Source organism: Astyanax mexicanus, chromosome 20 (genome assembly GCF_023375975.1).
Source record: "Astyanax mexicanus isolate ESR-SI-001 chromosome 20, AstMex3_surface, whole genome shotgun sequence".
Classification (NCBI taxonomy): domain Eukaryota; kingdom Metazoa; phylum Chordata; class Actinopteri; order Characiformes; family Acestrorhamphidae; genus Astyanax; species Astyanax mexicanus.
In genome coordinates, this window is record NC_064427.1 from 10,055,118 (window position 1) to 10,069,788 (window position 14,671).

Here is a 14,671-nt window from a genome sequence, read left to right on the forward strand (position 1 = left end):
TATTTAAAGTGGTATATTTCATTAATTGTTGTATTACAGAGTGTGGCCCGTGACTTCAAATATATTTCTCCTTCTGGCCCCCAACAAAAAAAGTTTGGACACCCCTGATCTAAGTGATATAGAAGACAGAGGGAGATGGAGGAAGATGACTCGCTGTGGCAATCCCTGAAAATGGAAAAGCCGAAAGAAAAAGAAGAAGAAGAGGATATGAGCATGTAGCTTAGGTATCTCTTCACGTCCTTTTTATACATTCCTTTTGGTCAAGCTCACGACATTTTAATTCACATTTTCTTTCCAACACAGAAAAAGTGTCTTTAAAATGCAGAAAACAACTCCAATCTATATTCAAGTTTTTGTATTGACTGTATGTGACACAGCCATATATATAGAGATATATATTAAAGATCAGAAATCACTCAAGAATATACATTTGGAAAACAATTAATGCAGGACCTTTAGGTCGGGGTGTCCTCACTCCACTTTACGATATGGTCTGGGATCAGGGATGCGTTAATGCCCACTCCTGTGACTGATGTGCACTTATGTCTCTGAAATGTAATGAAATGTCTGAAGTTCCTCCCACAGTCTGAGCAGTAATGCGGTTTCTCTCCTGTGTGAATGCGCTGATGTGTATTGAGAATACTCAGTTGGCTAAAACTGCTCCCACATTCAGAGCAGTAATGCGGTTTCTCTCCTGTGTGAACACGCTGGTGTGTTTTGAGAGCACTCAGTTGACTAAAACTGCTTCCACAGTCTGAGCAGGGATACGGTTTCTCTCCAGTGTGAATGTGCTGATGTTTGTTGAGATCACTCTGTGTAGTAAAAGTCTTTTCACAGTCTGAGCAGTGATGCGGTTTCTCTCCTGTGTGAACACGCTGGTGTGTTTGGAAGGTACTCAGTTGACCAAAACTACTGCCACAGTCTGAGCAGTAATACGGTTTCTCTCCCGTGTGAATGCGCAGGTGTGTTCTGAGAGCACTTTGTGTAGTAAAACTCTTTCCACAGTCTGAACACCGATGTGGTTTCTCTCCTGTGTGAATGCGCTGGTGTGTTTTAAGATTACTCCGTTGATTAAAGCTCTTTCCACAGTCTGAACACTGATGTGGTTTATCTCCTGTGTGAACACGTTGGTGTATTTTGAGATGACTCTTTGTTGCAAAACTGCTTCCACAGTCTGAACACAGGTATGGTTTCTCTCCTGTGTGAATGCGCTGGTGTATTTTGAAAATACCTAATTGACTAAAACTGCTCCCACAGTCTGAACACTGATGTGGTTTACCTCCTCCGTGAACGCGCTGGTGTGTTTTGAGGGAACTCTTTGTTGTACAAATCTTGCCACAGTCTAAACAGTTAATTATGTCTTTGCCTGGACTTGGCTTCATTTTTCTGTGAGATACAGCAAACAATGTTTACCAGTACTAGAAATTCTTCTGGATGCCTTGTACTTAACCTCTTTCAGCAGCTTAACACTGATCTATGTGAAATATCTTCATTGCAGAGATGAACTTCAGCTGGAGAAGCATTGGAACAGGACAGCATTCATTCTGAAAGAGAGACAGAAACAAATATGTAAAATTACAACTTAAAATAGGTAACTGCTCAGACTCACTTAAAGGAACAATGCATTTTAGTTTCTGTATTAACTCAAATGATCAAAATGATAAGAATATGTAATCAAATATTAAGAAAACATGTCAAGTTTAAGCATTGACATCTCTTGACAGCTGAGCTTCAGCCAGTACATTCTTCTTTAAATTGTCTGCTACAGAGCAAAAATCTGTTTGTATTTTAATCTCTGATCCTGCCCATTCCCCAGTTCTATTTCCAAACTCCAGGTTGCCAGTTACGGAAAACAATAGCAAGCAAACCGTGCGCTGCAGCCTCTGAATCTTTTAAAAAGCTTCATAAGCAGACAGAGAAAAACACCAGTAAACTGGTAATGGCAATGAGTTTGACAGATACTTGATAGATAAAAGAAAGATGCTGAACACTAGTATGGATGGTGCTTTCAAAGTCTTTTCAACATTTTAAAATTAACAGTTTTGGTTAATGCAGCTAGCAGATAATATTATATTATGTATTGCGTCCCATTCTGTATTCAAAAATAATATAATATGGAGTTGGTGTCCCCTTTGCAGCTGCCTGCCAACACAAAATGCATTTAGCAGAAACGCTGCAGCTGTTCTTTATTGTATACTGTTGAAATGCTATGACATCTCACTTTACACTACTTTACTCTTACATTTCATACTTATACATATTATTCTGTACAAGATCTTTCTATTTATCTTTCTCTTTCAACATTTTCTATTTTTACCATATTATATACATTAAACTGCTATAATACCTGAATATCCCCTCTCTCGCATATCTATTTTTATGTAAACTGTTGAGATTAATTTAGGGTTGCAACACAGGATTATTTTGGTAGTCTGCTAATAATTTTTTTGGATTAGTTAATTAGTAAACGATTATATCTCCCATGCAAAGTAGAAGTAACTGGAGTCAAGGCATGTTTTTGTACACCTAGATCAAATACCACAGTACATAAAAACGACTCATTATAATCGGTTTAGACTTCTTTAACAGGAATAACTGTATTTGTATTGCAGCCAGGCAATATATATAAACTGGACCCAGGCATCCCACTGTTTTCAGTGAGGCCAGGTGAGGCCAATCACGTTGCTTCCTGATCAGCTTCTCATGGGGCATTAACTGGGAAAGTGAGAGACGTGAACAACTGTACTGTTTATAGAAGCTGAAAACAACAATTTACCCAAAAAGTGTTAAACACTGTAAAATACATTTATGATATAATAAGATATATAATAAATATGTGATAAAATAAGCAAAAGTTTTAATTATAAACCATCATTCTCCATGTGGCTTGAAGAATTGGTCATTGATAAATTATGTAAATGTCAGATTCTGTTAGTATTGAAGGTGTCCTGCAATCAGAACCTCTAAAAACAAGAGGTTCTGATCTACAAATAACAAAGTTATTACCCACATAGCTATGGGTCTGAGATTTGTTGGAAATCTCCCCATTGTGGGATTAATAAAGGATTATTTTATCTTAAAATTAAATATCATAAAAAGAGTAGACAAATATGTGCAGAGCTTTGTGTGTCAAATAATAGTCCTCAAAGACAAATAATTTGTCCAGGCCCGTCCAGACGTATCCAGATATTTTTAAAAACAGTAGTCTGCGGTGCTAAACACCAGTTTCTGTGATTAAAGCAACTTAGCTTAACTGTTTGGACAGTCTGACTGTGTTTTGGTGCTTTAGTTGAAATGAAAAAAAGTCCTGCACTCAAGAAATAAAAGTTTGTGGATTTTAAGATATTATAATACATCTACCCTAAGATATTATAATACAGTTAAAAAAGGATGTGTGTGGAAAAGGAAAAGGAAAAGTGACTGGCACCAATAATACAAATCTAAGTCTTTTTTAACACTTAATTATTAGTTTATTCACAATTAAATACCCATTGTTATTAAACGCATTTGATTTATTATAGACAAATGCTTAAACAACAAAAAGTGTGATTTATCATTATTAATTATTGGAGAACGACTGGAAAACACCTTTATTACTGTTTTTAAAAAACAGTGAAGAGAAGTAAACGGACAGGAAAGCTATATAATATTGGTCCTCTGGTGCCTCGGCAGCTCGTCCTGCGGCGGCGGCTCGCTGTGGAGGCGAGAGCCGGGGGCTGAAGCAGCCTCTGATCATTAAGCGGCTCCGGGGTGAAGCTGCAGCTCTGCACGGGTTTAAGTGCTGGATTCTGTGGTGTTGGTGTGTTTGTGTGAGTCTGGGAGTGAATGTGAAGTGTGGTGGAGCTTCTCCATACCTTCTACACTTCAACTGATCCTGTTCCTCCAGAGCTGCGCGACAACAGAGCTCCAAAACACTCCAGACTCCACACTCTCAGCTTTATAGAACCCTTATAGAGTCTTTTACAGAAACTCAGACCCTCAGGAGAGTAGGGAGCTACCAGAGCCGGTTTTTCCTTTTCTCTTCTTCCTTCAGGTTTATGGCGAATGGCAAAGAGACTGAGGGTTATAATTACCGCCTCCTACTGAGCTGGAGTGTGATTCTTTTTACTCTGAATCTAAATTCATGTATTTAATAGGGGTGGGAATCTTTTACTATCTCACGATTCGATTCGATTCCGATTTTGGGGGCCACGATTCGATTCAAAATCGATTTTTGATTCAAAACGATTTGATTTATAAAAATTTCTGCTTCTGGCTTATGAATCTTATTGAAAAAAAGCCTCCATAATATACACTGGTCCTGGAGAAGGTAATGTGTTACAAAAACAATAAAATGTGCAGGAATGTGGGTCTTCAGTGACAGAGGAATCACTGGGATATCACAATGACGTTAATGAACAATAAATAAATAATAAATAACACTGCTTTATTACCAGGCTACTAGCGGTGGTGTGTAGGTGACGCTGCTGGGCTGATGTGATGATAGCAGTGGAGCGCTAAAGTTCAGGAGCAGCTGCTGATTAACTAGTTAATTTTAGGCCGTTGTATTTCTTCAGAAAGGGGGCAGGAGGTGGAGAAATTAATTCATATTGTCCATTCCTTAATTCCTCTGTGATGAGGAGCTGAAATTAGCTCTGATTAGCTTATTGTTATTTTTCCGTTCCGCCTTAAATGCTGCAGCCCGCTGCCACCTGTTGCATTATTTAAGGTGGAACTGGAAAGTTAGCTAGTTAGCTAGCTAACAGAAACGGAAACTAACTACTAGCGATCTTTTTTATGCTTGTTATGAAGCATTCTGCCATAAAACATTAAAACTACACGTTAATCTAAGGTAATATAGTGCTTGTTCTGCCATCTTACCGGTGATTCTCATACACCTACGCTCTGTGTGGGTCTGACGGTAAGTTCAAACTGCAGCGGCCACTTGTCGCTTTGGGCAGTGGGAGGCGGAGCGAAAAACGCTTCGCTTCAGTGTGAACTTACCGTGAGGGGTAGGGCCAAGGGAAGAAATGGGATTGGACCTTAGAATCGATTTTGGGACATTTTAAATCGATTCTGAATCGTAGTAAATGAGAATCAAGATTCTTATGTGAATCGATTTTTTGGCACACCTCTAGTATTTAACTATTCAAAACATGTACTGATCAAACTCAGACAGCTTTACTTATTTTTTAACAAAGTTTCTAAGCCAAATATGGTTATATTTTTCTCAGTCCTGTTAACAAACTCATGTGACATTTAAAAAGCATGTTTAAAACGCTAATTCTTTAGATTTTCTCTCAAGAAAGTCTTTATTTACAAAATATATGGTTGACTGCATGTTCAAATAATTAATATGTATGACTAAAAAAATCACTCATTTTCCTGGCACTGTTACTGGTACTCATTTCTGTTACTTTTTATGTTTTGAATAAGTAACAGGAAGGAAAGTAACAGGAACAAGTTTTTAGCAAAAACATAATGGAATTAGCATAAACATGAAAAGTAGCTAAATGGCGGCTATGCTAATAGCATGAGGACACTGAGCACAATCTAGTGATTTTCCCAAAATTTGTATTTTAAAAATAAACAAATAGTATCTCAGAATTAATTTAGATAAAAGGAATGAGTGTTGAGATTGACCTCCTCAGTCATAGTTACAATAAGATCAAATATACAGAAAAACAAATGAGAGAAATTAATTTTGGTCTTCCCGTGGTCTTCAGAAGAACCAACTCATGTAACGTCCTGTTGTAGATGTGACTTGTTGTAGAATGTTCCAGATGTTTTAGATGGAGTAATGTTTTACAGTAACAGGAATGAGTAAAACCCAGGGATTAAAATGTGTATTTTAACTTAATTATTACGAATTTATTGTGAAAAAATAAAGCATAGATGGGATTTGAACTGAAATTTGATAAATAAAGTTGAACCTGTGACGGCCCTGCATAGGCAGAAATTACCACATTTCAGATATTAATGGAAAATATATGGTTTAGGGTTTAGTGTCTCTGTAATGAGATCTACTTTTTGATTTTTCTTTCCTCTGGTTTGAAAATATCTTAAGACAGTTCATTAATTTTCTCCAAAATCAAAAATGTATCCTACTTTTGTGGAAGCAGCTGTCTGTACTGTACTGTACTTTTTGGACAAGACGATACGTGACATCAAAGCAAAATAGACCTCACTGACATTTATCTACTTTAAAGCCACATATGGGACATTCTAGGATTTTGGTACATTTCCTGACCCACCACTTACATTTCAAATGTACATATCCAAAACATCTAAATGACTATTTTTTGTGAAAAATGTACTTGTTATAAGACAAACTGTAAAATATGGTGGAAAAATAAGCTCCTTAGATATTATTCAAAAGACCGAATACCTTTGGATCACCTCAAAAATGGCCGTTTTCTCTTGTCCCACACATTGGGTGACCAACTCCTTTGGCAAATTTAACAATTAAAATAAGCTCTAAATAAATGACTTCATCTTGTATATTGTTGATATGCATTCTTTGGTCTACATTGTATTGCATGTTTCAGTTTTTATGCTATTAAGTTGTGTCCTACAACATGCGCGCAACCCTGTTACCATAAGGAATTTTACCTGCAGAGAAAGAGTTACAAATATTTGTCTACTGTCACAAAGGAAGTTACATCACAAGGGCATTTTCTGCCCACATGGCAAGACCAAGAGTAAGTGCTCTAACATTTTTCAAGTTTTTTTTCCAAATATGTTTGTCCAAGTTGTGTGTGTCACTCAGTGAATGCAACCCTGTTACTCATATTGTAAGACTAATAATGAGTCAAAATTTACTTTATATACTTATATAACCATGTTTGTCCCTGATCTTGCATACATAGCTAAATTTTAGTTAGCATCTGTTCCTGGGGTAAACCACAACTTAGCCTAGATTTGTAAACCCTGTTACTGTAAGTTACCAAATATATTGCATAATCTAATTTAAAAAAATGCTTTGATACCTGAGCTTGACGAATCAAACTTTTTGATAGTCTAGTACCTGTATGTAATAAATATATGACTAAAAATGATCAAATTGAAGGTCAAATTTTCAGAAGTGACAACCCCTGAAATGTACCAAAATCCTGGAATGTCCCATATACTGGCTGAAATTCACTGAGATTAAACCTGACACTCAAAACAATACAAACATCCACTCAGGAGGATAAGGATAGTTCTTAACCAGTCTCAGTTATCTTGTCTCTGCACTTTGCAACACTAGATTCATCCTCTAGATGGCAGAAGTACATTTGATTTTTTAGCTCAAGGCCATTTTCTACACAGAGTGCTGCATAGAACCAGACAGAACTCACAGAAAGGCAATGTACAGAGAAAACATATAGAAACACAAACACACAGATCCGCCCACCATCTAAACCCACCCCCACACACATATGCATACACTGTATGTTGTAAATGTTTTGGGACATCTCCTATTTTATTGTTTCTCCTGAAAATAAAAGTATTACAGAGTTTATCAGGCTTTTGTTTTATAGATTTCCCATCTTTGTTGTAAGAATTTAATTAAATTCAGCAACAATTACGGGCATTAGCGAGGTCAGGATGTTGGATGATCATCACCCAGCTTATCCTTAATGCCCCAAATGGAACACCATTATCCTGAAGAATAGTGGGGGGGCTTTATACTCCTCTAGCTCACACTTGGCATTAGTATTGTTAGAATTGTGCCAATAGGTCCATGTTTATCTGTTCCAGAGAGTTCTATTATATTGGCAGTTCTTTTCTACAGGGACTGAACTAGCTGTCTGTCCATTTGCACATCTGTGTCAGCAATCGGTACAACTTAAGCCAACCTTACACCAAACGATTTTCAAGCAATTTCACTGTCGTAGACCAATTTCCAGTGTCGGGATAAAATCATGAGAGTCTTACTATAGAGTCGAGATGCGGTTGTAAGTCTTGAGTCTTGGCTCACGCAAGTAGTTACGTGAAAAATGTCCACAACCGATAGGAGAGCTAAGGGAAGCCGCAAGGCAACCACAGGAGCTTCTGCGGAACTGGACACCCTTGAGAAAAAAAGTATACTTATATTATTCTGAAGTAGGACTGTACTTAAGTTGTGTTATTTTGGAACCACTAATTTGTACCTAATTACTACTTATTTGTAATTAAAATGATATTAATTTGCACTAAATATATACTTAGTACACTAGTCATATGTTATTTTCACCAGTATTTAATACAATTTAAGTATAGTTGTGTGAGCTGTCCAACTGAACATATATATTAAAATTATATTAGTAGTGTGAATAAAATATAGATTTAACGGCACATTTATTTTTGAGAAGTGTATATATCTCTCATTGCTGCAAGGATCAGCTGCTAAAGTTATTTTACCTAAACCAAACTAACAAAAGTAAGCTTTTTAAGTATAATTTTAATACATAAAAGTTCATCATCACAGTTTTAATTTGTCAACACAAAATAAAAGTTTTGGCAGCAAATTCTACTGAAGTACAGTTTATTGCAGAAATATAGGCTCCCGGGACACAGTTTTATATAAAAAAAACACAGTTTTATAAAACAATACTAAGCATATATTTTTAGTAGGTACATCACCATTACAAAATTAGCACAGCCAAATAAAGTATACTTTTTTAAAGTATACTGAAATACAGATTAAGCAGGTAAAAACCTATGCATAAGTAGAAAAAATATACTTTAATTATTCTGCATATAGTTCAAGTACACTATTATTATATTTAAATACACAACTTTATCTCAGGGGCACAGATGAAGAAGAATCTAGTGAAATCAGAAAAAGCACAAAGTAGCTGTTTTCAATAAAGTGCAAGATGACTATACAAATAGGTCAATGCGTCTTTGTTGGGTACTATACAAATCAACACTGCTCGCTAATCAATCAAGTAGTTTAATTGCCAATACTGCATGTACAGAACAGACAGAGGATTGAAACTCTTCTTACTCTTCTACCCAAAGTTCCAGCTTTTGACAAAACCTTATTTTTCTGTTATATTAATTAAGTCAATTTGGAGTTTTTTGAATGTTGGTGTTTAACAATCAAGTGCTAACAGATAATAGTTACAAATAGCAGAATACACAACTCAGAATATAAAAAATAACAATGTAGTACAAAAAAACAAAAAAAAATATGTGTAAACATAGAACAGACAATTGAAAGTTGAAGAAAAACTACTCCAAGAACTTTTAATCTACCTCTCACTTTCCAGATGGTTGTAGAAGGCTGTTAGCCACATGGCTAACTGTGGGTTCTTGTTAAAAAAAACATCCTTATAAAGGCAACAATCTTAGGTTTGTGCTGGATTATTCTCCGTAACTCCACAAGTAGGCCCACAGAGACCAGATGAAAAAGTTGTATTAATTGTATCTTTCAGTTGGCAGCAGAGTGAAGATAGCTACTTATAGTGTTACAACCATCTTATTAAAGATACATAGTGATTTAGCCAGCTATGCTAGGTAGTCAGTGAAGGCACAGGACAGGAATCTTAGAACAGGCAAGGGTCTAGATATATGTAAACAAAAATGTTTGGGCACCCCTAATAATTTTCAGGATTTTCCTTTATAAAATCATTGGTTGTTTGAATCTGCAATTTCAGTTATATATATATAATTTAGGAGATGAACACGTGATATCTGAGAAGTGAAATGAAGTTTATAGGATTTACAGAAAGTGTGTAATAATTCTTTAAACTAAATTAGGCAGGTACATACATTTATCGGATATATGATATACTGACATTTCTGCTCCGAACAACCAATGATTTATAAAGGAAACTCATGAAAATTATCAGGGGTGCCCAAACTTTTCATACCACAGTAACAACGTTTAATGGAATGAAATGGGAAAAGCATTTCAGAATATTTGTAATAGCTTGCTAACATGGCAAAGCTAACAACTGCTTGCCATGACATTGCTCTCCATAACATTGATTTTTGCATTTGCAATGGTTTGATTATGGCAAAAACATTTTTAAATTCCTTACCACATCAATTTGCCAAAGAAATGAAGATTTGGAGCCTTTTTAAGACATCAGTTAGTAAGGCTGTGGAGATGTGATGATGACATCCATGACAGTCTAGTGTTTGTTAGCAACACTAGCCTAGCAGCTCCCTTTGTAAACTAAAGAAGCACACATCAGAAACCAAATGGTGACCACATGGCTGATCTTAGCTAATCGACTGCATCTGGGGTCAGTGATCAATCATGTTCCTGATCAGCTGGTTCTTTAAAAGAGACACAGTGACTGGTTATGAGTTCAATACTCCAAAACACTGCTGTATTTCCCTGCAGAACGAGCCTCTCTCAGCTGCCCAGAGTCCGGCAGGCTGCAGAAAGCAATAGTTTGACTTTTCCACGCAGAAAGTTTGTCTGAGCATGGAGGAGCTCTGAGGGAGAGTGTGTGTGTGTCTGCGCCGACTGTTCGAGGTAGGTCAGGGGCTGCGCCTGCAGGACACAGAGAGAATAGAAATTATACAAAATAAAAGTCCTCCTATTATAACTCCCACTTGAAATGCTGGTCTGGTTTTATACATTTTTCTGAACATTTCTTTATAAACCAAGCATTTTACTTGGGGTTTGCCCCTATTGCTGCAGTTTTCAGGCCCATTTTTATGCAGACGCACACTTTATAAATGAGGCCCCCCGGAGTGGTTGACCAACAGAGATCAGACCAAGATTAGAGTAATATTCAAAAAAACATCCTGTGAGGTCACAAAGGAACCCAATGTAATTTTAAAGCACTAAAGGGCTTTTCTCACATTGGCTAATGTCAATGTTCATTAGTCTAGATCAGAAGAACACAACAGGACAACAATGGTCACAGCAGTGGGTGTACCATAATTTGTAACTGCTAAATCCATTATTTATTAATCATATATATTCATTAGGGGTGTAACGTTACGTGTATTCCTTGCAAATCACCAAGGTAGGGGGGTCACAGTTCAGGGGTCACAGTTCGGTTCGCACAAACGCACGCAAAATACACGGTACACAGGCAGTCTGAGCGACTAAAGGAACGTAACCCGGAAAGTGTAGCTGTAGCACTGTTGCTATTAGCAACTCGCTCCTGACCGAGCCTGCGCTAAGAAGTTTAGCTCTGACTGGAAGTAGGAGCACACAAGCAGAGAGTGGAGAAATGCAGATCGTTCAAACTGTCCACAACCATCGCTACGCTGCTATAGAAAACGAATGGTCTTTCACTTCCGGCGCTGACGTGAGTGGCTGCCTGTTCCAGTAGCTCTGTCTCTTTATGTGTTTTTCTGCGTTTTTGTACGTTTGTATTTATCGTCTCTGTGCTACTACACACTTCTAGTGTGCATCTTTTTCTCCCCAAAATTTTCCCTCGGGGATCAATAAAGTATCTATCTTTCTATCTGGTCATCTGTCGCTTTCCACTGTGAACGCAGGGTTAGGCGCTCATACTCTCTCTCTGTCTCTCTCTCTCTTTCGCTTGCACTGTCTGTCTGTCTCTCTTGCTCTCTCTCTCTGTCTGTCTCTCGCTTTCTGTCTCTCTCTCTTTGTCTCTCTTTCTTACACAGGTATTATAATACAGCACAAAATGATCTAGTCTGCAAGACCTTAACAACACTATGCACTATTTCTGTCCCCTCACAATAATACTGGGAAATTCCAGCATTAAAAAAAAGAAAAAAAAAATTTATTCATTTTTAAGTGATTGACACTAATATAACTTAATACCACTAGTATAATTTAATTTTGACAATCTAATGATATTTGATATAATTTTGACAATCTACTGATATTTGATATATTTTCAAACACTGAAATGCATACAGTAATATACCTAGGAAAAAATATTTGTAGTTTAAGCAGTGAAAGTAATGCCGGTGTTTTCATGTTCACAAGATCAAAAAGCTGGAGCCTCTCATGATGACAGTAGGAGAGAACCCTGGTTTCAAACTATTAAAAAAAGTGAAAGGGCCCCATTACAACATTCCATTCCAAAAAACAAAACATGATTATAACGAAGATTCATTGTTTTTATGAAGTTGATAAAGGCTATACAGAATGAACAGCCTCTTTCTGTTTTCCACCAACCGTACTGAAAACGTACCGAACTGTGGGGTTTATACCGAGGTGTAGGGGTGAGCGATATGGCCCTAAAATAATATCACGATATTCCATCCATTTTCAATCCATTTTCGCGATAATGATACTCTTGGCGATATGACAAAACACTGAAATAAATAAATAAATCATGAATACTCTACTGCAACAAAATGAAAATTAAATTTCATTATTGCATATGATATGATATGACACACCCCTACCTGATATATAAAAAAAATACAATAAATTTGATTAGATTTGTAACAGAAGTCAATGATCCAGAATGTCATGATACTACTAATAATGCACTCCAAATGTCTCTAGTAGATATAAAATGGGAAATAAAAACAGTGTGCATTTTTCTTTTGCTAAAAACAATAAAAAAGTAGAACCCTGATGTGATTATTAGAGGTGGGTGATATGGCACGATATTTCAGGGTATAATATCATTCACAATATTAAAAAAGTTTGGCGATATTATCGTGTACGATATGATCTAGCACACCCCTACCGAGGTGTGAACCGAACCATAGATTTTCTGTACTGTTACACCCCTAATATTTATGGAGACCTTTGGGCACATAGTGTGGGACCACTTAACCAGTTCAGATGAAAATTATCAAAATTATCTGGAGCATCCCCAGCCATGATCCCTAGCCTGGCTTCCTTCTCAGCCAGCATCACGACTGCTAAAGCTGAATTTTATCACAATAAATTCAGCTCCCTCACAGACTCCCGGAAACTATTTGCTACTTTTAAATCACTACTGAACCCTCCTCCTCCTCCTCCGGCTACCTGCCTTACTGCTGAAACACTTGCATCATTCTTTACTGGAAAAGTGGCAGCTATCAGCAACCAGTTTACTGATGTAACATGTAGCAGTCCTACTACATGCTCTGCAGCCCGGTGTCCCTCCACCGAAGGCGTTGCGCTCTCCTCGTTCACTTCTCTCACTGAGAACGAGACACTGGCTCTCCTAACACGTAGCCGTCCTACTACGTGTCCGCTTGACCCAATTCCCTCAAACTTACTACAAACCATTGCACCTGCAATCATTCCGGCTATCACTCACACCATCAATGCCTCTTTAACTTCTGGTGTTTTCCCAACTGCTTTCAAACAAGCACATGTGACACCACTGCTTAAAAAGCCTTCTCTCAACCCCGCCCAGGTTGATAACTACAGACCGGTCTCACTACTACCCTTTCTCTCTAAAACACTCGAGAGAGCAGTTTTAAATCAGGTCTCTGGCTTCCTCTCCCAGAATGACCTCCTGGACCAGAACCAATCTGGATTCAAAAAAGGACACTCTACCGAGACGGCTCTGTTGTCTGTGACTGAAGCGTTGAAAACTGCTAGAGCTGCATGCCAGTCCTCAGTGCTCATTCTGCTGGACCTCTCGGCCGCCTTCGACACCGTCAACCACGACTTCCTCCTAACTATACTTTCAAACATGGGGATCTCAGACAATGTGCTGTCATGGTTCAGATCGTACCTCACTGGGCGCTCGTTCAAGGTGTCGTGGCAAGGACAGCTGTCCTCAGCCCACTCCCTATCCACTGGGGTTCCCCAGGGTTCGGTACTGGGTCCCCTTCTCTTCTCAATATACACTGCCTCTCTTGGTCAGGTTATCCACTCACATGGCTTTTCCTACCATTGCTTTGCTGATGACACCCAGCTATACCTGTCATTCTCACCTGAAGATAACTCAATCTCTGCACGGATATCGTCGTGTCTCTCTGACATATCCTCTTGGATGAAGGAGCATCACCTTCAATTAAATCTCTCAAAGACTGATCTTCTGGTCATACCAGCAAAACCATCTTTTCAACACAACCTCTCTATAAGCATCGACTCTCTCTCTCTCACCGACAAAGGTTGCTAGGAACCTGTGTGTTATGGTTGATGACCAGCTCTCCTTCACGCACCATGTGGCCTCGGTTGCTCGATCCTGCCGCTTCGCGCTTTATAACATCAGGAAAATTAGACAGTTTCTGATGCAACAGGCCACCCAACTCCTGGTACAAGCAGTCGTCATCTCACGCCTCGACTACTGCAATGCCCTGCTAACTGGCCTCCCGGCCTGCGTAGTAAAACCACTCCAAATGATCCAGAATGCAGCAGCACGTCTGGTCTTCAACCAACCAAAACGGGCACATGTCACCCCGCTGCTCATTGAGCTCCACTGGCTACCAGTTGATGCTCGCATCAAATTCAAAACTCTTACAATCGCCTACAAGGTGATGACAGAACAGGCTCCTTCCTACCTGCACTCACTCCTGAAGGCTTACGCTACCTCCCGGCCGCTGCGCTCCTCCAATGAACGTCGCCTCGCTTTGCCAAACACTCACACAAAGCAATCCAGACTGTTCTCATACAGAGTTCCCCAATGGTGGAACAAACTACCTTCCACTACCAGATCAGGAGAATCTCTCGCTATCTTTAAGAGACTCCTGAAGACAGAGCTCTTCAAAGAGCACTTACTCTCCTAACACCTCTAACACACTAACTACTTCTAACCCCATTTCCTTCTTCCCCTCCTTCACTTCTCTATCCCTTTATTTCCCTTCGACCTCCTTTAGGCCCTATCTA

The 14,671-nt window shown here is 38.4% G+C and overlaps 1 protein-coding gene across 1 annotated transcript; it reads right to left on the reverse strand.

Moving 5' to 3' along the window:
• Positions 1 to 220: 220 nt before the first annotated feature.
• Positions 221 to 3,979, reverse strand: LOC103036348 (gastrula zinc finger protein XlCGF7.1-like). Its single transcript, XM_049469020.1, has 2 exons — positions 3,855 to 3,979; positions 221 to 1,544 (listed from the first exon to the last, which is right to left on the reverse strand). The coding sequence occupies exon 2, from the start codon at positions 1,380 to 1,382 to the stop codon at positions 456 to 458; it is 927 nt and encodes a 308-aa protein (XP_049324977.1). The 5' UTR covers positions 1,383 to 1,544; positions 3,855 to 3,979; the 3' UTR covers positions 221 to 455.
• Between the last annotated feature and the right edge of the window lie 10,692 nt (positions 3,980 to 14,671).

Coding starts and splice junctions, on each gene's coding strand:
- LOC103036348 (XM_049469020.1), bottom strand. CDS start 1,382: ATGAAGCCAAGTCCAGGCAAAGACATAATTAACTGTTTAGACTGTGGC.